The sequence below is a fragment of the Theropithecus gelada genome, chromosome 9 (genome assembly GCF_003255815.1).
Source record: "Theropithecus gelada isolate Dixy chromosome 9, Tgel_1.0, whole genome shotgun sequence".
NCBI lineage: Eukaryota > Metazoa > Chordata > Mammalia > Primates > Cercopithecidae > Theropithecus > Theropithecus gelada.
Genome location: NC_037677.1, coordinates 54,806,868 through 54,832,234, shown reverse-complemented (window position 1 = coordinate 54,832,234; position 25,367 = coordinate 54,806,868). Strand labels below are relative to the sequence as shown.

The 25,367-nt window shown below is 53.8% G+C and overlaps 1 protein-coding gene across 5 annotated transcripts in view; it reads left to right on the top strand.

Annotated features, from left to right (window-relative positions):
* Positions 1 to 25,367, top strand: part of ZMIZ1 (zinc finger MIZ-type containing 1) — a 245,127-nt gene that overhangs the window by 114,692 nt on the left and 105,068 nt on the right. For all 5 annotated transcript variants that reach the window (XM_025396307.1, XM_025396308.1, XM_025396306.1 and 2 more), the window contains exons 4-5: positions 17,923 to 18,031; positions 24,677 to 24,790. In XM_025396307.1, coding sequence (XP_025252092.1) covers positions 17,972 to 18,031; positions 24,677 to 24,790 — 174 coding nt within the window. In that variant the 5' untranslated portion in view covers positions 17,923 to 17,971. The remainder of the gene's footprint in view (positions 1 to 17,922; positions 18,032 to 24,676; positions 24,791 to 25,367) is intronic.

The window sequence follows — 25,367 nt, the reverse complement described above, 5'->3', positions numbered from 1 at the left end:
GGCCGGAATCCCAGCTCTGCCCCTTACTAGCTCTGTGAACCTGGACATACTCATGACACTCTATTAGCCTCCAGTGCCTTCTCAATAAAAGGGACTACTCCTGTCTACTTCATAGGGTCGTTTGAAGGAGATGAAGTGTACAATATCAGACCCTCAGGAAATGTCGGCCAGCGTTGCCTCTTCCTTGAGGTGGGATACTGGCAGGGCGTCTGGTTCAGAGCCTCCAGGTGGCTGTGCTCCATGGCCTGTCTTCCTGTGGGTGGACAGTGTGCCGAATGTTTAGAAGAAAAGAGGAGGTTCTGGGGAGGGGAGCAGAGGGGAGGATTCCAGGAACCTCTGTCTTCCTTCCACCATCAGGAACAGAAAGCACTGGCCAGAGTGGCTCTCCCTGCCCCTGTCTCTCCTTCTATCCCTCTGCCGATGTGCACACACAGCATTGTGAGCTGTGAGCATGAGAACAGGCCTTGGAGACTGGCAGGTGTGACTCACGGCTCTGCCATGCACTTACTGGGTGGCCTTGGGCAGGTCACTTAACGCCTCAATTCCCTCTATCGAGGGATAATTGTGTCTGCCCCACCTGGCAGCTGGAGAACGAATTAATTGAGATAATGTGTGTGGAGCACTTAGCACAGCTCCCAGAGGCGCCCCGATAAGTGCGCTGCAAATGTAGTCGCCAGCCCCTCTCTGCCTCCTCTCCTCCCTCTGATTCTCACTCACCTCTCTCTTCCTTCCCACACCTGATCCATGGACTGTGTCTTTCCAGGCCAGACCTTTCAATCTTTCTCTCTGGGAAAATGGGCTCTATGTCTAGGAGATGCCAATGGAGCTGTGTGAGCGAGTGTGGATGGAGGGAGAGATGACTTTAGAAATCCCAGCCTGCTCTTCTGATCCAGTTCCCCTGTGCTAGCCACACAAGGGCCAAAGTGTGCTCTGCACGAAGCCCAGCCCTTGCTGGTCCATTGCTGCCTGCCCCTGAGCCTTTACTGCTTCCTGAGGGTCCTCAGCTCCTGTCAGATGAAGGCTTGCTTCCAAGCTGTTCCTGGATTTTTACCTGCTCAGCCATAAAGACCTGAAAAGTGATGAATCTGGGGATGAGTAGCTGCTTGCACAAGTGCAGGCAGGAGAGACGGGGACCAGTGCCCATATTTTTGCAGAGCCAATGTTTTTGCACCTCTCCTACCCACCTCACTGCCCAGGCGAGCAGGACGGTGAATCCTTGGCTGTGGATAATTGTCGGGAGCATCCCAGGCCAAGCCTTGGTCTCCCATCAGAACTTTGGAGGCTGGACTTCTCTGTTTCCAGGGAAACCGGTGTGTTTAAACCACAGCACTTTAGCTGTTAAGATGCCCCCCTCCCCACAAAATGAGTTCCCTCCAAAACGGATTTGCCCCAAAATTGTTGAGTCGGCAGCATCCTGCCTTCTCCCTGAGCCTGCTGAAATGATAGAAAATGCAATCTGCCCCTGACCTTGTGCTTTTCACCTCTTTTTAAAACATTCCACTGTAGCACAAGGACATGTTTTGTTTTTTCTTATTTATCCTCCTCCCATGCCAGCTGGGGCTCCAAGTCCTTCTCTCCAATTGTTGACTGGAGCCAGAAGGGAAAGGACTTCTACATCTTTTTTTTTTCCCCTCGTTCAGCTGTCAGCAGAAATAAAACAAGCAGGTTTATATTTGGAAAGGAGAGGGTCTCAGCCACCAGATTGCTATGTCCGGGGTAGGTCACAGCCTTTGTATCTTCTCCTCCCTCAACAACGGCTTGAAATTTGATCCACAGATTTGCAGAGTTGAGGGTGAAGGGAGGCTTTTTGGAGCAGGCCTGTCTTTACTCACTTTGACTTTTAAATGCCATTGGAGGATTGTGGATGAATCTTCAGTGGCTGACAACACTGGACTGTGGTTTTAGAAAAGAATCCCCTGGAATAACCCCGGAGCAGTCAAGGTTTGGGCAGCGTCTGGAGTGTCTGTGTCCATTCCTGTCCATCGTTTGCTCCCTGTGCAGGGAGGCTGGAAGCTCTCACCTGTGTCAGGAGGCTTCAAGGCTGTCTAAGGAGTAGCCAGGAGTCCCAGCCAGGCCCGATCACCCGGAGAGTTACTGTTAGGAGACAAAACCAAACAGGAAAGAAGGGAGAAAGAAATGTGGCCAATGTTCACTTTCAGGTCCCTGGATGTTTTGAGGACACCGTAGAGGAGGGAAAGGGTGTAAAGAGACTGGGGTCCAAGTACCAGACACACACCCACCACCCACGCCCATTGGGCCTGGGTCTTCCCATCTGAACAACTTCCTCGCCCTTCCCTGGCCAAGCCCTTCCCTGGTCTGCCCGTGGTCTGTGCTCACGGGGCCACTTTGGGTGATCTGAGCAGTTAATTGTTCACCTTGAAGTGACTCTCTGTTCCGTAAGTAATTTTAAACAAATTCTCTTCCTGTGCCTGCGCTTCCATGGGGGAGAAACGTGACCCACCTGGGTTTTTCACCGGCCCCCACAGACTGGCGTGTCCCAGGCTGTGTGCCTGCTGGAAGTCCTGGGCAGGCAGGGGCTTGGTGGGGTCTCCAGTGTTTTTTTAGCCCCATTTGGGATTTCCAGCAGGTCTTTCTTGTTGATTCCCGAAACCCTGTCAGATCTTGCTATTAGCATGAGGCTCTCAGAGTATAGAGTAAACTAATGAATTACAGCATGATTACACAGCACATAATTAACTTTGTAATTAATATGCAACTGCCACTTAAGCTAAAACACTGCTTATAGAGACGTACAGCAATAGTAAATCACAGGTCAGAAATAGCACTTTGGAATTTTCAAAAGAATGAGTATGAGCAGGGAATCACTTAAGGCAGCAGGGTGAGTTAATTAAAAAGCAGATGAATGGTGAGAGTCCTGCTTCATTTCAATACCTTCTCCCTTAAGAAGGACCCCCATGCCACCTGCCAGGCTGATTGGTCAGAGGGGCTCTGAGCCTGTGGTTTTATTTCCAAAATAAGACAGGCTTTCCCTGCCCACTCTAACCATCTGCCCAGCCACACTGCCCCTGCTGGAGGCCATGCCCCCTTGGCCCTTGGCGCCGGGCTCTACCTCTCCTCCTCCAGGAAGCCTGTGGGGTGATCCCTAGCCTGGCCTCTGCAGTCTAGCCCTCTGGTAGGCACTCCCAGCAGGTAGGTTGGTACTGCTTGTCTGCCCTCACCTGGATTTTAGGCTTCTGGAAATCAGAGATGTCATCTTACTCTTTTCGTTTAATCCTTTCTTCCCCAGCCTACTGCAAGAGTGTTAAAGCTAGAAGATGCCTTAGGAATCATCTCACCCCATTCCCCCTTCATCAAGGCCAGGGAGTCCAGGGTCTGAGCGCTGCAGTCACACCACAGTATGGCCTGGGCCGAGCAGAAATTCCCTCTCCCACGCCTGGCTCTGGCCCGGTGGACACTGCCGGTATAGCTACGTGATTAGGCTGGAACCTTTGAAATGAGCTAAACCCAAGTTCCAGTCCCAGCAATCTCACTGCCCAGCTGTGTGACCTTGGGCGAGTTGTGTAACCTCTCTGGGCCTCAGTTTCCTCTTCTGTGAAGTCTGAGCTGTGGTGCCCACTTTGCTGGGTTGGAGTGAGAATTCGATGGGATGGTAGATGCAAAGGGGACCTGGTGCAGCGAGTGGGCTCCTGGAAAGCTCAGCACCCCAGCCATCCTCAGAGATTTGTGGTGCAGGGAGAAATGAGTGACATCTTGATCAACCCCTTCCTTCTGGAGCTGAGGAAATGGGCACAGAGAGGTCAGCTATGTGTCCACAGTGCAGTACGCGTGCTGGCATGCTAGGGACCCCCAGACCAGGATCCTTCTGAGGGGACACCTTGTGTCCTGTGTCCCTCCCAGGCTGAGCACAGGCGGTACAGAGCTGATCCAGAGCAGTGCCTGGAGAATGAATGAACCCAAGGGCCTCCCACCGGGCAGCCGGGAGCCGTCCTGTCTGCCACTCATCTTCCCTGGCCCCCAGCCCCAGAATAGTGTGGAGATAGCTTGGTTTTGTGGGTAGCTACTGGGCTTTGAAGTCTGATAGATCTGGGTTTGGATCTTAGCTTTGCCATCTTCTGATCTTGGGCAAGTTCCTTAGTTATATTCAGCCTTAGTTTTCCCATCTGTAGATGGTGCCACTCATTCATTCTACCTTTGGCTATATTGTTATAAAGATAATTCACATAAAATACCAAATATGCTGCCTGACATAGTACATAATGAAGGACACACCTATTCTTCTCGTTACTCTTCAGAATTATGAATGGAGATGTCAGAGTGACTGCAGGAGGGCCACCCACCTCTAGGGCCTCAGGTAGAGAGTCCTGCCTGCTGCCTGGGCCACCTGGGCCTGTACACACCCTGGCTCCTGTGCCTCTGGCTGCAGTCATTGCTTGGGTGGGACAGGGGAGGGTCATCTCCGCCTCAGGCAGCTCATGTGACCTTCCTACTCTGGCCTTTGCCCTTCCAGGAAGTATACTGGGCCGCTCTTCCCCACCCCAAGCCAGTCTTGCTGGGGGAGGGATCCCAGGGGGCCTTCAGGCAAGCTCCTGGCTGGTTGGGTATATCCAAGGTGGCCCTGGCTTTCATGAAGCTGGACATGATACTGGATTCAGAATCCAGGATTCAGATCTTTCTGTGGCTTCTCTTCCCACAGACACCTTTGTTTCTGGTCACACCTTTGTGGCCAGAGCCCGTCTTGGAGCTAGCAATCTTCCTCCCGTCCCCCACCCCCTGGATGTCCTCTCCCCTAGTCTTTAACCCAGCCAGCTGGCTCTCCTTGCCTCTTCTCTGCCTCTCCTCCACCCTCTCCACCTTTGGGCCACTCCCTTTAGGTCGGCATTTCTCAAAGCAAGTCCTGGGGAAAACTAGTTCTGTGGGATTTTAAAATGTGTTTAGTGAAAAAAGCATTTTTGCGATCCAGTAACGTTGGGAAAAGCCAGATTTCGTAAGGCTCTTCCCATGCTTTCGTGATCTCCCAGAGGAGGACAGAAGATGCAGCTTTCCCCAAGTCATCTAACTGGGAATCTTTCACTCAGGAGCAACTCCTGGGACCTGGTTTCCAAGAAACAGATCTGGGCAGAGCCATCTGGGGTGTCCCGGCCACCAGAGCATAGCGTGGCTTCTCTCTGGTCTCCTGTCTCTATTAGAGATGGTGCCCACCCAGGCAGACTTCACCTGGGCATCTAGGCCACTGCTGGAGGAGCTCACTTGTCCAAAAGCTCCTACCCTAATCCATCCTTCCCTCTGGAACATTTGTGACTGTCCTTTGCCACTAGAACAGGGTCCCTCCATCTCCTCAACCTGGCATTCTGGCCAATGCCATGGGACCTCTGCCTCCCACTCAGCCTCATCCACCCATGACTTCCAAGGCACCCTGTTGAGCTCATGGTGTGGTTCCCAGAGGGCCTGTGGAGTGGTGGTGTTTAACTCTCTCATGCAAGCACTCGAGCCTCTGGCTCCAGCTTCCTCCTGCCTCTGATGGAGCCGATAAGATCCACCAGGGCACTCGAGAGAGTGAATGTTCACCTGCTCAGGGCTAGGCTAAGTTTCCTAGTCACTAACCCAGTGAATCAGCACAGCAGCCTATGAAGTTGTACAATTATGGTTACTGTTGTTATTATTTATAGATGAGGGACCTGAGGCATACTGAGGCTAGCATTGTACCCCAGGGCACAGAAGCCAGCAAGTGTCAGAGCCAGGATATAAACCCAGGCAGCCTGGTGCCCTTAACCACTAAGCTATACTGCCCATCTAAGATGGGGTGAGACATGGGCCAACTCATGAGGTTATGACACCAACGTGCTTTGTAAACTCTAGAGTGCGGTGCACATTAGACTGTCAAGTCACCCAGGCAGCCTCGATGCACCTAGCATGATTTTGTCTCTTGGCTTTCAGCAGGCAGCCAGGAAGCGTGCTTTCAGATTGCCTGTGGGGTGTCCAGCCTGTGCTTGGAGGGTTTCAGGAATGAGGGCCCTCTACTCTTGGGCCGAGGTGGCTCAGTCCCCTGAGTGGCCTCACACCCAGAGACTCCCCTAGATGAAGATGGGGCTAGACCCAGCTGACACACACCCCTCCCATGCCATGGGCTTTCTGGAGAAGAGAGCTTGATGGATCACCGTGCCAGCCTCAGCCCAGCTCCCACCCCCGGATCTAGAGATGCTGGAAATCTCCACAGGGAGCTGTGGGGGCTGCCCAGGGCCTCTGCAGGGAGAACCATAGCTGCTTCTCAGTAAGAGCCAAGCCCCTGTTCCCATCACACTTGGCATGGGCACCCTGTCCTACCCTACCCCCACCCCCAAGGCAGCTTGGAGCTCCCCAGAGCAGGCCTGTTTGAGCAGTCTGTGGGCTGACCACAGGCCTGGCCTGGGCAGGCATCAGCAGGGGGTGGACTGGATGTGGTTGGGGCAGTTGGGGCTCCTGAGGCCTGGGTGTGGGCCCTGGCCCTGCCTCTGATCCACAGTGGGGCCTTCAAGGCTCTGCTCTACCCACCCTGCCCCAGGCCTCCGTTTCCTCATCTGTAAATATTAGGATAGGCCTGTGCAGACCCCAGATCACTTCCAGATCTAAGCCATGAGGACTTTTCATTGTTTTTCTATCTACCACTTTTAGCTCAAATACATGTCTGCCTTCTGATTCCTCTGTTTCCTCAATTTTTTGGTATTTTAGAAATTAAAAAATATATATATACTAACAGTGAAGAGCAGCTAACTAAAGGAGTACATGCATGGGCTCAGGAGGAGCAGCCAGTGCCCTGGGTCACCCACACCTCCCTGTGTGGCTAGGGTAGAAATCACCTACCCACTCTGAGCCTCAACTTTCTCATCTGCAAACTGGAATAATACTTGTTTGCAGGCTACTGTGAGACTGTGATATAAGGTTGCTTGAAATTGGCCCTCCCATCCATAGAGGCTGTTAGCTTGAAAAGAACCTGGCTGTGACTCTCAGTTTGGGGGAAAGAGCACAAAGTCAGGAAACGGGAAGTTTGCATATGGATCTTCTTGGTGACCTCAAGCTAAGCCCTCTCCTCTCTGGCCTCTGTTCACTGCCTTTTCAAAAATAGACTACCTAGAAGACTTCATCTCATGTGTTGGTACCAAGTGGTTAACAGTGGCTGTGCAGAATTGTGTGTGGAGGATTGGCTGGGCATGCCTGGACTCACTGGGAAGAGTGCAGTGATTGATTAGCCATGCCTGCTATGGGTGCGGGAGGTGGAGGTGGTATGGATGCCACCTCCACCTCCTGCATACCAGAGCACTACCATCCCTATGCCAGCTGGTCCTTAAGGGCTGATCTAGTTCTGTCTGACTCTTCCTGGGGGACGCCATTGATCCTGCCCCTATTTGGAGCTCCTGCAGAATGCCAGGTGGGATTTGGAGCCTTGGGGAGCTGGGAGTAGGGAGGGGACAATGGAGAATACCTCCTCATCCCTGGAGCCAGGGTGTAGGAAAATCGGTTAGGTATTTACAGCCTTTTAGAGGGCACCAGCTGGTGGTCGGGGGGATCCTGCCTCTGTCTAGTCACATCCTTCCCTATATCCTCCAAGGGCCCTCGGGTAACTGTTCCCACCTCTCTCTTCTCCACCTCATGGCATCTGAGCCTTTGGAGTCACAGACAAGAGCCTTGAGGCAGAGCCAGGACAGGGCTACTGCATGAGCACTGCTATCCTGGGAGAGGCTTGTGGCCTGCCTGGGCCCAGTACTGGACGGGCCTGTGACTCCCTATCTTCACCATCCTTAGCACTCCACAGCAGTGCTAGTCACCTTCCTCTCACTCAGGGAAGGTGGGGCTGGGGAAGGCAGTGTCTAGTTGAGGGAGGTCTGCCACGTTCCCATGGAAAACATGATACAGAAAAACGTGGGCTTTGTCATCAGACCTGGGTTCAAATCCTGGCACTTGTCAGTAGTGTGACCCTGAGCAAGTCATTGGACCTCTCCGAGGCTCAGTTTCTTCATCTGTAGTAGCCTCCATTTCTTCATCTATAGCACTGTAATAATAACTGGAACAGCATGGTAGAGTTTTTGAGGCTTAACTGATGTGACATAGAGAACCTACTGTTTAGCACATATAGGTTTGATAGTTGTTGAGTACCTCTTTCCACTCTGAGGAAACAAAGTGTAGGGGCAGGACCTCCTTGGGAATGAGAGAAAGCCCAAGGGGTCTTCTCCAGAGCTGAATCGAACCTTCCTTTGCCTCTTGGGAAGAGAAGCTGTCAGAGAAAGTTCACTGTGAGGTCAGGGATTTGGAGTATGGCCAGAGGATGGCAGGAGAGTTTTGCCTGAAGGGCATGGCCTAGGCCCTCTAAAGTGTCACGTGCGCCAAAAGACAAGGCACACCAAATGCAGCTGGGATCCAAGCCCTGTGTGGGTCGGGTCAGTGGGCTGGCCCCTTTGTCAGGGCCACATTTTGCTGAGTGTTTCCCCAGGAAACCGTCACTCCTGGATTAACTTCTGTGTCCCAGGGCATGTTGTTGGGCATAGCTGTGTGAGGCTGACCCTCATGAAGCCCCTGCTCTGAAATGCCAAGATTACATTATGTTATCCCATTAGCCAGCATTGACAATGGGTGTTCCCGTGAACAAGGATGGGTGTTGGGAGATTGGATCATGGAGAGAAGTGGGTCCACCCTTCCGGAAGCTTTGAGTGCCAAGCCAAAGCATCTGAACTCTGGCCAGGCAGTGTGGAGCCGTGTCAAGTCTTGGCACAGGAGCACTGCCCTGGTTGAGGAAGGAGGGACTGAATTCTAAAGAGTTGTGGCCTGAATGCAGAATTTCACTTTTTGAAACACTGTCCCCTAAGTATTCATTTGCTTAGCTCCTCAACACAGTGGGGCAGGGAGGAGATGCACTTTCCTGTTTGACAGATGAGGATGCAGGCTCAGGAAGGTGAAATAGCCTCCCACAACCTCACAGCCAGGAGGTCTGGCTCTCAGGACCACCGCCTACCCAGGGGCCCCACCCTGTGCCGTGACTCAAGCTGGTCCGAGGGCCTGCTCCAGTTGTCCTGCTAAGAGCTGGAAGCAGCTGGCCCTGTGCAGCTGCCCGGAGCTGCCTCTTCCTTCCCTCTCCCCATCTCGTCTTCCGTCTCTCTGCCCTTCTTTCTGACTTCCCTGAGGTAGGGCACAAAGTCAGTCTCCTACTGTCCTTGCTTCACCACCACCCTCTTCCTCTGCATCCAGCCTGCGTGCCTGGTGCAGGCTACCAAGGGTTGGGAATGCACGAGCCACCTGCGACATGACCACAGGCAGCTCCCACACCTCTCTGAGCTTCGACTCATTACCTTTAAGGTGAGGAAGGCATCAGTCTACATCAGTGCTTGCCTAACCTTGGTCACTTTCATCCCATTCATACTATGTTTAAAATGATTCTTAAATTCACTTAGGTCTGCTATTGCTACTTAATTTAACCACATCCTAAATAATAATATTCATGAACTCATCTGTCCAAAAACTTCACTATGAGAATGTAAAAGGTTTGTCTATGGACCTTCTAAAGTCATCCTTGTCCCACCAGCAGCACATGTATCTCTCTTTGGGAACCCTCAATGGGGTGACCAGTGTCTCTGAGTCCTAGGATCTTCTGATTAGGGCTGGGTGATGGGTTTTTCAGCTCTCACCATCCTGAGTCGCATGTACATCCAGCAGTTGCCATGTGTCCACCTGCCTGTTCACTCATCTAATGAGTACCTGCTGAGTACCGAGCCCTGGGCTAGACTAAGGGATCTGTAACTGGAAGACCTTCCAGCTGATGGAGAGACAGATGCAAAGACTCAGCCCTCATCTAGTGCCACCAAGATGGGGGTGTGTGACAGGGACATTGGGGGGATAGGGGTGGAAACCAAGAAAGAGCAAGAAAGAGTGACAGTTGAGCCAGACCCTGATGTGTGGGAAGTGTCCAGGCATTGCGGGCAGAGGGACAGTCAGAGGCAAAGACATGGAGGTGCAATCTTGAGGGCACAGTCCGGGAGGCAGGGAACAGCCCCACGCTGGGGACAAAGGATGTGACTGAGAGTGGTGAGGGCTGGGGCCAGGCCGAGCAGGATCCCGACTGATGCTGGCATGTGCAGGTTGGCAGGTCATTGCTGAGCCCAGGGTTTATGATGTTTGTCCCTCTGGGAGTCTAAGGCTGATGAAGGGACTGTCTAGGATGTCCTCTGGTCCCCTAGGCTCTCCCTTCTGGCTGTGTCTTGGAACGCAGCCTCTGCTCTCGGGCTGTAGGCAGAGCTGCCCGCTCCTGCCACTGGCACCGCTTGCCCCAGGAGACCTGAGCTGCAGATGTGCATGGTGATTGAATCATTTCTGCACACCACTGCTCACACAGCTCCCCAGGGACCCCCACTTGCCTGTGCAAGCTGTCATGAGATGTGTGTGCTCAAGTGCATCTGTGTTGGCATCCAGCATGTGCACTTACCTGCTGTGAAGTGTGCAAAGGGGCACATGTATATGTGCCTATACACACGTGTGTGCTGTGCAGACACCTTTCTCTGGGTGCGTGTGCATAATGTGGACTGAACTAGTGAGGCCTCAAAGGTGGGAAATAAAATACTTGTGTTGGGACAGCCGGCTGTTCGGTTAGCTGCCACCCTTGGGAGCTAGCTGCCTATGGAGCTCCACATTTCTACGGGGCAGCTAGGAGCACCTCATCCCCATGTCCAGCAAGGAGCCCGCTGAGGGCTGTTTGCCTCCCCAAGCTGTTGCGGCAGTTGAGATGCTTCTCTCCTTGCTGACTTGGCAGCCCAGAGATGTCCAGGGCTCTACCTGGACCTGTCAGAGGGGCTGCAGCCCAGCTGGGCTCATGGCGCCCTCCGTGTCCTCTTCCCCTCCCCACCTCCACCTCCCACCCTGCCCCATAAGGGCATGAGGTGGGTGTTCCCAGGCCTTTTCAGCTCTCAACGTTCTATCCTCCGAGCAGCCCTCTGTGTAATAGCCACTAACTTTTCTTGAACTCATCTTCTGCACCAGGCGCCGCCAATGGTAGACACCCTCGCTCTGCTGCGTGGTGAGAAGTGTAAATGGAAGCTTGGTCCTGAAAGACGTCCCACAGGAGTTGGGAAGCCGAGCTGACCCCATGTCACCATCCAAAAACTTCCATTTGCCCAACTAAGCCCAGCCAAGCGTAAGGTGCAAGAAGAAGCACAGAGTTGTGAAAGGGCCAGTGTCGTGGCTTTGGGCTGCCCTGGAAGAACAGCTCCCATTGCTGCCGGGCCTGCAGCCTCCCCACGGACCTGCCTTGGGACAGGCTTTGCAGCTTCAAAAGCAGGCATTCTCCTCTTATGGGGATGGAGTTTTCTGAACAGCCGGAGCTCCTCACAGGGAATCCTAAAGAGGCTGGTATTTGACAGTCTGCCAAAGGCTGGCCAGCCCGATCCTGTGCTTTGCAGACAGCGAAACGGAGGTCCAGCTCTCTGCCCTATTCACTCAGCAGAGCAGGGTCCTGATCCCCCATGCTGATTAGCTTTGCATGGCTTCTGGCTGCTCGGACCAGGGCGTCCTGAGCCGGGATGAGGGTAACCTGCTTGGTCCCACCCCCCATTCAGAGGCAGTAGGAAGGGCTGAGGCCACAGGTGCACGCGGGGCCAGGCCGACAGTGATCTGTTGGGCAGGAGCCCGGCCTCGCGGACTCTAGAGCTGCAGCCACGGAGGATTTGTAGCGACTTGTAAAGGCTTAAAGGAGTCCAGGCGCCCGGAGGCGGATGCAGCAGCCCAGCCGTGCAGCGCTCCTGTGGCAAAGGGCGACCTCTGCTGGCCACCAGGTGTGTGCCACCTCCCAAAGCTGGCTGGTGTGCAGAGAGCCCGGTGGTGCAAGTGACTGGATTTGGACAGGTGGGGTGGAACAAGAAGGTCATCTCTTTGGGCCCAGTCACAGCCGGAGGTGGGGACTACCAGGAGGCTCTGACCGCCAGTCGTGGGGAGTGCAAAGAATAGCACATTAACAGCTGGAAAGGTAGAGGGTTTGAATCTCAGCCCAGCAGCTTTCCGGCTATGTCACCTTGGGCAATTTGCTTCACCTCTCTGAACCTTTTAAGGAGGAAGAAAATTAGCACTGCGTAGGGCCTGGCCTGGTGCCTGAACATAGCAGGTATAGAGCAAATGGTAGATCCCAGCCTGCCCCTCAACAAGCTGTCTCTTTCATGCCTCCCTCAGCCCACCCTTCCTCTCTTTATGCCTGGGACCCTTTGCTCTCTAGGCCTTTGACCCTTTTACTCCAGAGACTGGAGCCTCCATCTCCTCCATTCCTGGGGTTAGTAACCGCAGTTCTCCACCATTGACTTCAACAGTTTAAAATTGGCACCTCACCTGTAGGTGCCTCCGTAATCTGCTGGCCATTTGTTCTTTTATTGATTAAGAAACACAGGATACACCGCTGTCCCTGTTGTCTGCAATGTCCCTCATGCCATTCGTCTACCCACTCTTGGGTCTCGCAGGTGTCGCAAGCCCAGACACTCACCCCTCGGTTCCTGCGAGCTGCAGCCCTGCCTGGGAGCAAAGCCCCCCTGGGACCTGGACACGGCCCAGTGCCCCGTGGCCTTGAACAAACCACTGATGGGCCCCAGGCTCCTCAGATTAAAACCAGCTGAGGCAGAGCGGGTAGATAGGGGACCTGAAAGCACCTTTGGCCCCGTAATATTCCAGGAATTTTTCCATCCAGAAGCCAGTCCAGCCACCGGCCTCCAGACAGAACTGCCCGTGAGCCGGCGTGGGGCCCGCCCGAAGGTGGACAGTCCCGTCTCCCAGTTTGCTGTTTTCCTCTTAAAGCAGGACGTGGGCCTCTGCTGTGACTAAACAGAAAAGAATGGCCTCTGAGCCCCATGATCGCCAACTGGGTGGATCCAAGCTCCTGTGCCTGCCCGGGGCTTCCAGGCACTGTCATTCAACAAGCATTTATCAAGGCCCACCAGGCTCTGCCCCTGGACACAATGTCAGGGGAAAGTTCCTCTTCAGAAGTAGACCCTTATGAGGTCACTGAGTTGCCCCTCTGTAGCATCCTGTTCTGCTGATGGGGAAACCAAAGCCACACAACCAGAGAAACCCACTCAAAGTCTATCCTGGCTGGGGACATCTGGGTGCCCACTGGAGTGAGGGAGAGGACAGAGGGCCTGGAAGCACACCTAGAACCTCCATGGTGCTCAGGTCTGGCCCCCAGGTCACTTAGGTTTGTCAACAGCACCCCCTGCTGGCTGCTTGGGCCACCGGTGGCCCTTTGTCCTGGTGGTCAGTGGCCTGCCGACAGGTGGATGAAGGCCTGCCAGGCATGGGGTTTCTTTGTACTTCTCTTCCATCTCCTCCAGCTAGGAGCTGAGCCAGCCCAGGCCTTTGTGGGATGAGTCTCCCTGTCCTGGCTGGCTGTGAAAGTTGAATTCTCTATTGGAACCCTGGCTACCAGTGTTCACCCATGCCCCCACATGGGACCCAGGCCTTCACTGCTGCAGGAGTATCACGTGGTGCCTGGGAGACCACCAGGGTCCTTTGGCTGTGATGGGGACTGGCACCAGGAACTGAGATGGCCTTGCTGAAGGTGGCAGTGTCTTGCTCCTGCTCTGGGCTCTCTGTGTCCTTGTCTTCCCCACCATGGTTTGTCCCTGGCCCCAGGAGCCTTTGTCATGTGGATGCTGGCTGAGGGTCTGTGTGGGTAAACTCAGGAGGACATATTCAGCTCCCGCTTGGGTGACCTACAGAAGTAGCAAGCGGAGCTGCCCTGATCACACCCCTGCCGACCCAGACCACACACACACACGCACACCTGTATCCTACCGCCTCCCCGGGACCTGTTCAAGAGTGAAAATTGTAAAGGGAAAGCCAGGATTCTTGAGCTGGCTCCTACCCAACAAGCTGTAATCTCCAAGCCTCAGTTTCTTCATCTGTAAAATGGGGATGTAACTACATTCTCTTACCTGTGCTCTGCCTGGACCAGTACCTGACTTGTAGGAGCTCAGCACATGGTCATCTAATAGGTAAATATGGGCTTGGACCAAGAGTTCCTTGAACACAAGAAGATGATTTCATTTTAATCTCTGCACGCCCAGTCCATCTAGCCTAGGACCCTGCATGGTATCGTTATTAAAAAGCATTTCGGCCGGGCGCAGTGGCTCATGCCTGTAATCCCAGCACTTTGGGAGGCCGAGGTGGGCAGATCACAAGGTCAGGAGATCGAGACCATCCTGGCTAACACAGTGAAACCCCGTCTCTACTAAAAATACAAAAAATTAGCTGGACGTGGTGGCAGGCGCCTGTAGTCCCAGCTACTCGGGAGGCTGAGGCAAGAAAACGGCGTGAACCCGGGAGGTGGAGCTTGCAATGAGCCGAGATCACGCCACTGCACTCCAGCCTGGGCGACGGACTCGTCTCAAAACAAAACAAAACAAAACAAAGAGCATTTCTTGGGAGAGCGTAAGCATGTACGAATGAGCAAGTGGAGACTAAAGATGTTTGAATGGATGAGTAGACAGGTGAACAGGCGGGCATTTGTTTTTATTATTGTTATTTTTAAAATTTTTCTTTTTGGGTGCTCTATCACCCTCCTCCTCCTTCCCCAGGCAGGTATTTCGATGGATAAATGATGGGTGGAGAAATTGGGCGGCGGGTGGGATGAATGGAGGGATGGTTGGCAGGGTGACGGTGGAAGAAATAAGTATGCACACAACCCCCACTTTCCCCTTCTTGCTGGAGAGCTCCAGAAAGCACTTACCGAAGTACAGAGTCCCAGATGACCCAGCAAGTCCACTTCTGAGTGTATGTTCTCTAGACTAATTCACACACGTGTGATGTGCTGGTATGAACAGTTATTCCTGCAGCACTGCAATGATAAAAATTTGGAGCCAGGCACGGTGGCTCACGCCTGTAATCCTAGCACTTCGGGAGGCCAAGGTGGGCAGATCGCCTGAGATCGGGAGTTTGAGACCAGCCTGGCCCATATGGTGAAACCCCATCTCTATTAAAAATAAAAAAAATTAGCCGGACGTGGTGGCATGCGCCTGTAATCCCAGCTACTCGGGAAGCTGAGACAGGAGAATCACTTGAACCCGGGAGGCGGAGGCTGCAGTGAGCCAAGATCATGCCATTGCACTCCAGTCTGGGAGACAGAAAGAAAAAGAAAGAAAAAGAAAAATTTGGAAACAGGTTCAGGGTCGCTCGTTTCAGGCTGGAGTGTGAGCCCCCTGAGCAGAGGGGCCTTGTCTGGGGGCTCAAGCCTTAGAACAGCACCTGGCAGAGGGTCAGTGGACCCGTGTTAGTTGGATGATGCTTCATCATACCTAGGAATACTGTGCAGCCATTAAAAAATGAAAAGGTGGCCGGGCACGGTGGCTCACACCTGTAATCCCAGCACTTTGGGAGGCCAAGGCAGGCGAATCATGAGGTAAGGAGATCGAGACCATCCTGGCTAACACAGTGAAACCCCATTTCTACTAAAAATACAAAAATTTAGCCAAGTGTGGCCGGGTGCGGTGGCACATGAATCCTAGCACTTTGGGAGGCCGAGGTGGGCAGATCACCAGGTCAGGAGATCGAGACCATCCTAGTTAACATGGTGAAACCCCGTCTCTACTAAAAGTACAAAAAATTAGCGGGGCGTGGTGGCGGGCGCCTGTAGTCGCAGCTACTCAGAAGGCTGAGGCAGGAGAATGGCATGAACCTGGGAGGCGGAGCTTACAGTGAGCCGAGATCGCGCCACTGTACTCCAGCCTGGTGAAAGTGCAAGACTCCGTCTCCAAAAAAAAAAAAAAAAAGAAAATTAGCCAGGCATAGTGGCAGCACCTGTGGTCCCAGCTACTCGGGAGGCTGAAACAGGAGACTCGCTTGAACCTGGAAGGCGGAGGTTGCAGTGAGCCAAGATTGTGCCACTGCACTCTAGCCTGGGCAACAAAGCGAAACTGTCTCAAAAAAAAAAAAAAAAAAAAGAAAAGAAAAAAAAGATGCTCTTTATGTCTTGATGTGGAATAAACTTTCAGATGTATCAAGAGGAAGAAAAAAGCGACGTCCAAATAATGTGTAATGTTATTTTCTGTTTTTAAAAATGTGGCAAGAAAAAGTGCGTGTAGGTATTTGCTTCTAGATGAGACTCTCCAGAAGGGGGCCTGATGGCACTGGTTCTCCTAGAAAAGGCACCAGGGGCCTGGAGACAGGGCCTGGACCCAGGGCTGGATACCTTTGTGGACTTTCTGATTTTTGAACCATGCAAATGAATTACCTTTTCAGACACACATGGAGCAATAAGAATTGCAGCAAGAGCTACACATCCTTTAAAGCAATTGGAGGAGGAACAGGACTTTCTTCCAAAGGCTGGGGCCGGGCAATGGCGTTGGTTCCCTCAACGAGCGTGTGTAGAAAGCAGACAGGCAGGCAGACACACCTACACTTCCACCAGCTGCGAGGATTTGGCACATCTGGGGACCTCAGTTTCCTCACCTGTAAAATGGAGATGATCCTAGCCTTACAGAGTGGGTGTGAAGAGAAAAGGAGAGAATGCAGGTGTCCAGCACATGAAAAGTCCAGGGTGACATGGCCAGAGATGAGGGGTCTTTAGTGGGGAGTGTGGCAGAGTAGCAGAGAAGGCTTAGGGCTCCAGGTCTCCTGTCCAGCACCCTGGGTCTGACGCAGATGTCTGCAGCCTGAACTGTCCCCTGGGGGCAGGAGGACAAACTGAGCTGGCAGTGGGCAGACTTCTGACTTGGCCCAAGAACCTGGATCCCTGAGCAGTGGGTGGACTAGGGCCTTACAGTCCTTCCTCTCTCTACCTAGATTTCTGCCATTGCTGTGTGGCCTCCCTGGAGCGGCCTGGGGACTCCTGGGGCTATTTCAAGCCGAGGGAGCTTCCTCCACTTAGCTCTGTCATCCAGAGGGAAGTCCCATTCATGTTAATGGCCCTGACGCTCCCTTCTCCCACACTTCAGGAAGGGTGAGCCTAGTGCCAAGCCATCCCTGCACCCGCACTGTCAGCCTTGCACAATGGAAACCGCGGGCTGGCAGTCAGGAACCCTGGTTCCTGGTGTGGGCTCAGACACCACTTGCTGTGCCACCCTGGCTTTTCTCTTTCTGTCTCTCAGCCTCAGTTTCTTTATCTAGAAAATAGCTGTGGTGCTCATTCTTATCCTCCTTTTCCAAGAGGGCAAAGTGAAAAAAACAGTTGTGAGTGTTTTGTAAATTATGAAGAACTCTAACGCCTGAGGGACTGGGGGAGGGCAGGTGCCACCTGAGCTCTCCACTCAGAGCACACGTGCACTGAAGGTCATCATATGGGAAGGTCCCCCTGCACATGTATGAACACACACACACACGTACACACACACAGACACACGTACACACACACACACACACGGGCCAAGCCCTGAACCAGGAATCCAAGGGGAATTGCCACCCTTCCCACCACCCAAAACACACATGCACGTACAGAAATGTGTGCAACTGGCTGGGAGTGGTGGCTCACACCTGTAATCCCAGCACTTTGGGAGGCTGAGGTGGGCGGATCACCTGAGGTCAGGAGTTCGAGACCAGCCTGGCCAACATGGTGAAACTCCATCTCTACTAAAAATACAAAAATTAGCCAGGTGTGTGGCGGACACCTGTAATCCCAGCTACTCCGGAGGCTGAGGCAGGATAATCGCTTGAGCCTGGGAGGCAGAGGTTGCAATGAGCTGAGATCGCACCACTGCACTCCAGCCTAGGTGACAAGAGCGAAACTCCATCTTAAAAAAAAAAGAAAAGAAAAGAAATGTGGGCATGCCTGCCCAGTGCTCACATGTACCACACATGGAAAGCACCTGGAACATTTTCCTGCCCTCAGCCCAGTGAGGTACCCCAGGTGCAGCCCCACAGGGCCCAGCAAAGGGCTCTGGAACCTACCAGTGTTGTGGCCAGAGGGCAGTTGGGAGGCTGGTGCAAGGTCGGCAGGCCTGGCATGATCCAATAACACCCTCTCCTTTCTCTTCGCAGGCTGGACAACGTTCATGGCTCTCGGGTAGAACCCAGCGAAACGGCCAGAATGAATTCTATGGACAGGCACATCCAGCAGACCAATGACCGACTGCAGTGCATCAAGCAGGTGGGTATGGGGCAAGGCACACTCTGAGGGCAGGACAGATGGGGCGGACAGAGCAGCACACCTATGCTATAGCAACAGGGCATCCGGCGGGTGCTGGCTGGAGCGGATGGCAGGGCCTCCTGACCACCTACCTATCGAGGCCGTTATTGGCATGCTGGCACCGACCAGCCTAATGCTGGAATCACCTGCCTGGGTTTCAGTGCCAATGCTCCCCTGTCCCTTTGCACACCCTTCCCAGCTGTGTGACATTGGGCCAGTGTTGTGGCCTCTCTGGGCTCTGTTTATGTGCAAGGATGCAGTGATGCACCTGGCACTTCCATCTCCCTCCCACCACCTCCCTCCCCAGAACTAAGCTCCCTACCCCTTTGCTCCAGTTGTTCTCTTAAAAATAAAAATAAAAAAAAAGTCACAGGCTGGGTGTGGCAGCTCACGCCTGTAATCCCAGAACTTTGAGTGGCCAAGGTAGGAAGATTGCTTGAGCCCAGGAGTTTGAGCCGAGCCTGGGTAACATAGCAAGACTCTGTCCCGGGGGGGGCGAAAAAAGAGGAAAGAAAGAAAAATTAAAGCTGAGAAAATTTAAAAATATTTACTAATTTATTTAAAAAGAAGAACCCATTATAGGCTGGGCCCAGTGGTTCATACCTGTAATCTCAGCGCTTTGGGAGGCTAAGGGAGGAGGATCACTTGAAGCCAAGAGTTTGAAACCAGCCTGGGCAACATAGTGAGACCCCATCTCTATTTTTTAAAAAAGAAAAAAAAAAAGCCACAAGGGAAGAGGTCCTAGGAAATCGTATCGTTTTACAGGAAAGGAAACAAGTACAGAGAAGAGCAGTGGGTAGCCTGAGGCCACTCAGCCCCTCTGGTGCTGGGAAGACCTCATTGCAGAGAGTGCCATGGTCCCCACCCTGCCGAAGCTCACACCAAGCCCAGGAGGCAGGCTGCCCAGGAGTTCCTCTATTTGGACTGCGGGGAGGTGGGGAACCTTTCACAGGGGCGCCCCCAAGCGGTGGTCAGGAGTGACGCGCCCAACCGCTGGGCCCAGCTCCCACAGCCCAGGCTGGTAGCTTCCCTGTGCAGACCAAGGAACGTTATTCACTCCAGGAAGGACCAGGTACAGCGAGAGGGGCACAGGCTTTGGTGTCAGATGCCTTGGACCCAAGTCCTCATTATTCTATGGACCCACGATGGGATCTCAAGCTAGTCCTCCATTTCTCTGAGCCTCAGTTTCCCCATGTGTCAAATAGGGCCTACCTCGTAGGATGATGTGAGGATGTTACGGGTGAGACACGTAGCCCAGCCCTGGTGTGTGGTGGGTGATCAGCTAATGGCAGTGGTGGCCATTGTCCTCAATATGTGACAGGGAAGGGAGTGCTGGGGCTTGGGCCCCTGGCCTAGGCCAGCTTAGCAAGAAGCTCAGGCAACCAGCATGGGCTGCTGGCCCCTGGGTTCCAGCCAGGTGGAGCTCACAGGCCCCTCCCCACCCAGCCTTCCCTCCCTGAGGGCCAGGGCCCAGACAGAGCCTCCCCAAGGTGCCTGCCCAGTAGAACTGAGGCTATTCGACGAGAACAAGGGGTGTGTGTCCTCTTATTAGCATCGAGCAGAGCAATCTTGAAGTCCGTGCGGGGTCTGTGGAGAGGAAATTGAAGAAGACTTGTTATGGATTGAACCCAACCCCAATGGCTCTCCCAAAAGCCCGTTACGTGCCTCTGCTCACCATGGCAGAATAGAAACCAGACGCCGAGACTCCCTCCTCCCCCACCCTCCCTCCTCCCACTTAGGGTTCTGTAGGGTTCTCTCCTAGCTCTGCCTTTCACCCCGTTTCTCCCACCCTTTGCTCAGCTGGCAGTGGCCCTGCCCCCGCAATGAGACACTCATGCCTCCTGTGCATGAGACCCTCCACATGGCAGGCACATCACCCTGCCGAGACCTGCTCTCACCCTCTTTCCTCTCGGCACCCAGCTCTGTAGCACCAGGGGTCAGGGTGCACCTGACTTCCTTGGCCCTCCCTGGGTCTAGCTTGGGCAGAGCCCACCAGAAGCCCCTCACAGCATGGCACACAGCTCAGTCACCATTGCGTCACTTACAAACTATACAGCCTTAAGTTGCTGCTTCACCTCCCTTCATCTATAAAATGGGCATTATAATTAATGCACACTCAGCCAGCACATGCCAGAGCCCACACCACCCTCCCTCACCTGCCCTGGCACACACATGCATGCACACACATAGAGGGCTCTGCCTTTCAGCTAGGCAGTGGTGCGTTTGTGAGTGTGAGCAACCTGCCCGGATGCCCCCTGGGCCATCCAGAGCTCCCTGCATGCTCCATGCCCCTCCTCCCACACCCCCGGTCAGACACAGCTCCGTGCTGACATCTGTCTGCTCCACAGCTGCCCTAGAAGGCAGCCTCGGCTGGCTGGGGGTTGTTGATTCTCAGGCATCCTGTAACCTAATCAGAAGAGAAAGGCAAGCATGTCTGCACAAGCTGAGATGATGGATGTGTCGGCTGTGCAGACTTCGGGCCGGTAGGCGCTGTGGTTCCCTCACCTCTCCACACAGCCATCCCTTCCTGCCCTCACCTTGGTTGTAGCCTTTGCTGACATTCACCAACCCCCGCCCTCTGCACCCTGCTGACCATGTCTCTTCACAGCCTCTATCTCAGCTGCCTTTGTCCCTTCTCAGCCTCTTGGTACTGGGAGAACCAGTGCTTCCTCTCTGCAACATGCCCTTCTCAGAGATGACTGGCACATCCAAGCTCCACGTGGAGAGCCCTGCACATCAGCTCATTCCTGCTCAGCAGCTGCCCGGAACCCCAGGGGCCCTTCTGAGCATCTGTACCCCACATCTGAGCTAGAACACTTCCTGTGCACCCAGCTATCTCACCTACCCTGCTCTGTCTCTCTGGAGCTATGGGCCCTGTAGGAATACATCAGGTCTCCCACCAGGTTGAGCTCCTTGGGGCCAGAGGATGTGCCATATTCATTTCAAAATCACAGAATCCAGCATAGCATCCAGCTCAGAGTGGGGCCCAACTATTTTGGGTGGGCTGAGGAGAGGGGTGGACTGATAGATGGATACGTAAGGGAATGGATGGATGGATGGATGGATGGACATATGGGCAGATAGTTAGATGGGTGGGTGGGTGGACATGTATAGATGATGAATGGATAAATGGATGAATAAACAGATAGGTGGGTGGCTGGATAAATTAACTTCTGGATGAATGGGCAGATAGGTAGATGAATGAAGGGATGGATGAGTGGTGGATAAAGTGGTGAATGGATGAATGGGTGGGTTGGCAAGCAGACAGATGGATGAATTGATTCATTTAGGATGGATGGATGGATGGATGGATGGATGGATGGATGGATGGATACATGCATAGATTGATGAATGGATGAATCATTTGATTCACAGATGGACTAGTGGACAGATGGATTGATAAGATGAATTCATCATTTCAAGGCATTGCTGTGCCCTGTTCCTGCCCCAGCAGATTCAATGCCTTTGGATATAGCCCAACTCTTATGAGGAATTATAGAGATGGGCAGGCTTTCTGATGGGGGACAGAGTACTAGTGTCCAGTAACAGCGACAGTTAGGGAGGCCTCTGCCTATGATTCAAACGTGTGCTCCCATCCCCAGCCCATCAATGGCTGGCCAAGCTCACCCCTGCCCTGCCCTGGCCCCTCCCTCCACCTCCCACTGGGGCTCATTCTGCAGTGGCCACCTTGCTGGCCTACACAGCAGGCTCACCATCCTTTGGACAGTTAACTGCTCCCCAATCATTTCCCATGGGGCCCAGCCTTGTGCCAGCCTTTGGGGTTCCAGAGGTGAACAGGAAGGAGGCTGTTTCTCCCCTCAAGAGGCTCACAAGGGAAACAGGGAACCGTGGAGGGTCCCTGGCATCAATAGCAGTAGCAGTCTTCCCCTGGGCTCCTGCTCTGTCATGAGTTCCTTGTCGTTTCTCAACTTTGCAGCAGCCCTGAATGCCGTCACTGCCCCGTTTCATAGATGTGGGGTCTGATGTGCAGCACCGCCTCCTGGGCTGCATGGCTCAGCGACTCAGACGGGGTTTGGACCATGTCTGTCCTGCTTGTTTCACTAGATCACTTTGTCTCTCTGTGCACTTCAGTCACCTCATGGTTGAAATAGGCGACAAGGGCACAGAGAGGGGAGGGGCTTGGCCAAGGCCAAAGAGCTGCACAGTAGCCAGCAGTGTATTCCCACACTTTGGGAGACCATGGTGGGAGGACTGCTTGAGCTCAGGAGTGTACGACCAGCCTGGGCAACATAGCAAGACCTCGTCTCTATTAAACATCAACAACAACAAAAAGTAGCCAGGCATGGTGGTGCACACCAGTAATCCAAGCTACTTGGCAAGCTGAAGTGGGAGGATCCCTTGAGCCCAGGAGACTAAAGCTGCAGTGAGCTATGATTGCACTGCTATACTCCAGCCTGGGTGACAGAATGAGACCCTGTCAAAAAAAAAAAAAAAAAAAAAAAAAAACACCAGCAAAGGTGTTTTCTGATGTTTTCTTCAGCAGTGAGATGTACCCACAGCCTACAGGCCACATGAGCTGTCTGGGGTAAGCTGAGAAGGCTGGTGAGATACTGAAGGCTGGGCATTCAGGTGCCAGAACCAGACTGGGCTTCTGAGACTGACCTCAGAGGCCACCTCTGCACCCAGAGCCCCAAAGTGGGGTGCTGTGACCAGCTGGGGGCAGGCAGCTCTGAGGCAGCATGCAGTGGCTCCTGACCCTGCTAACTGGGTGTGACAGCACTGAAATAAACAGAACAACTCGGTTAGCAGGGGTGGCTGGTGGGCAGGAATCAGCTGATTTGCATGGCTTTCCACATGCAGCCCAGATACCACCTGTGGCCTCTGAGGGGCATGCTTTAGAGAAAAGGCACAGGAGGCAGAGGTGAGGACCCGCCGCTGCCCTCACAGAGGGCTTGTTTCTGTATCTTGAAATTCCTTCCGTCTCGCACAATTCAAATGCAGGGAGCACCGCCTTTGCAGAAGGAGCCAGGGCTGAGAGCGGCCACGTGCAGCTGTGCTTCCAGGGGAGCCTTTGGGAGACAGTCAGGGGCAAGGGCAGCCCCACATGGGGGCACCCCATGCTCCAGGCACTTTGCCAGGGGCCATATAAGCCTCATCTTGTTTAAGCCTCACTGCAGCCCTGTGACGGAGGACTTTGTTGCTGCTTGCCTGCCCTCTTTCTCTCCTACATCGCTTTCTCTCCCTTTACCTCCATGGAAGGAGGGCATTCTTCATTTCACTTTCCTCCACCCATTTTTAAATATCTTGCCTTGCATGAACCACATTGTAGCAACAGTCATGGAACCTTAAGCGAAAGAAATAAAACTTCCCACCACCAAGTCATGTTCTGTCATATCCCCATTTTACAGACAGGGCTATTGAGGCTCAGAGAGCTGAGAGGAACCATCCTAGGTCAGTGGTTGGAAGGGGGTGAAGGCAGAGTGTGGACTCCCATAGCTCCCCTGCCAATTCTGGGCCCTGCGACTCCTAAGCCCCTTCCCGCCCTGGCTCTGGGGCAGGCTCATGCTGCAGGTCAAATGGAGGGACTGCCCTGGGTGGCTCCTGTTCTGCTGTCTCTCCCAGCACCAAGGCAATGGGACCTCAGGAGGTGCCATCATCCCTGCAGTGGTTAACACTCCTGCGCTGTGGACACCCTCCAGGGGTCCTTCAGGAGGACAGTCAGTCACAGCCAAATTGGGCCAGAGCCCCATCCCAGAATCTCACCTTTGCCCCTAATCTGCTCCTTCCCCTAGCCACATCTTTTGTCTCCTGGACTCAGTACCCAGCTCAGAGGGCCTGGGGAGATGGATAAGAGTGAATGGGAACCACCCCCTTCGCTTTGCACCTTACCCACCCCAGCAGCCCTGCAGCCTGGGCCTGAAGCAGAACCAGGAGGCCCGGCACCCTGACACCAGAATTCAGTCTCCATCGACTCAGACTCTCTGCCTGGCAGGGATCTGAGCTCAGGCTGACTTCCCCGTCCATGCCAGCAGCCTCTGAGCAGATCCAGGCAGGGCCCAGTAAGACACACAGCAGCCCCTAGTGTGAGGACAGTCCAGGCACGTGTGCTTCCTCCACCTTCCCAGCTGGCTGTGGCCTCCCCCAAGCCCTCACCTTATGTGGCTCCAAAGCCTGAGCTGGTGGGAGCCCAGACCTGGGCTTTGGTGGTGAGGGCTGGGCGGTGGGGGATGGTCAGGAAGGAATCTCCAGGGCCAGCCTGTCCTGGATCAGGGAGGGAGAACCCCCAGAACCCTGCAGGGTTTGCCTTCCGCTACCCCCACCAGCATCCAGAAAGCACTCTGCTATTAGTCATCAGCCTTCTCTAGACCTTAGTTTTCCTGTCTTTGCAATGGGGCTACTAATCCACCAGGGGTGGAGGTGGGGGTGGGGGTGGGGGTGGAGGTGGGGGTGGGGGTGGGGCAGGCATGCCAAGCGCAGGGGGTGAAATCGAGCATGAGAAAGCCCACTGATCCCAACTACCCCTTTACCCCTTTCCGTGAACCTCCTCCCCAGTGAGGCTGGGGTCTTCCCACTCCAGATGCCCACATGCTGCCCATGCTACCCTCATTCCTGGAGCCTGAGCCACCTCATTTTCCTTTCCCACAGCACTTACAGAATCCTGCCAACTTCCACAATGCTGCCACGGAGCTGCTGGACTGGTGTGGAGACCCACGGGCCTTCCAGCGGCCCTTTGAACAGAGCCTCATGGGCTGTTTGACGGTGAGTCTGCACCCTGTGCACCTGCATTCCTGCCCAGGAACGTCAGCTGAGGGCTAGTGTGCCCGTCCAGGTGTCAGAGAGGTTGTCAGACATTGGGAGGTAACACCAGTGAGAGTTGGGTCCCTGGGAAGACACTGGTGCTAGGGGGATGGCCCTATTGGGTGTGTCCCCCACGTGCACACCCCCCAGGGGACCTGGAATTGATGAGGAGGCACAGTCCCTAAGGATTGTGTGGGTTCCCACACTTGATGAGAAAGACTCAGGGCTCACTTTGTGGGTCACTGTTTCATCATAAGCACAGTAGAGAGACTCTCAAAGGGTTTTCAGCCATTTTTTATCCAGTCGTTCATTCATTCATTCACTTAGCAAACATGTGTGGAGCTTCTTTTGTCGTCATCCATCCATTCAGGTAAGCATTGATTGAGCCCCTCTTACATCCATCCATCTAGCCAAATAAGCATTGATCTCTCATTGATCACGTATGATCCCTCTGCTAAGTCCAGGGAAACTGAAGATGAATAAGGCTTCACCGAGCCTGGTTTCCTCTGTAGTGGAGGAGGCAGATGTATAAAGAAGT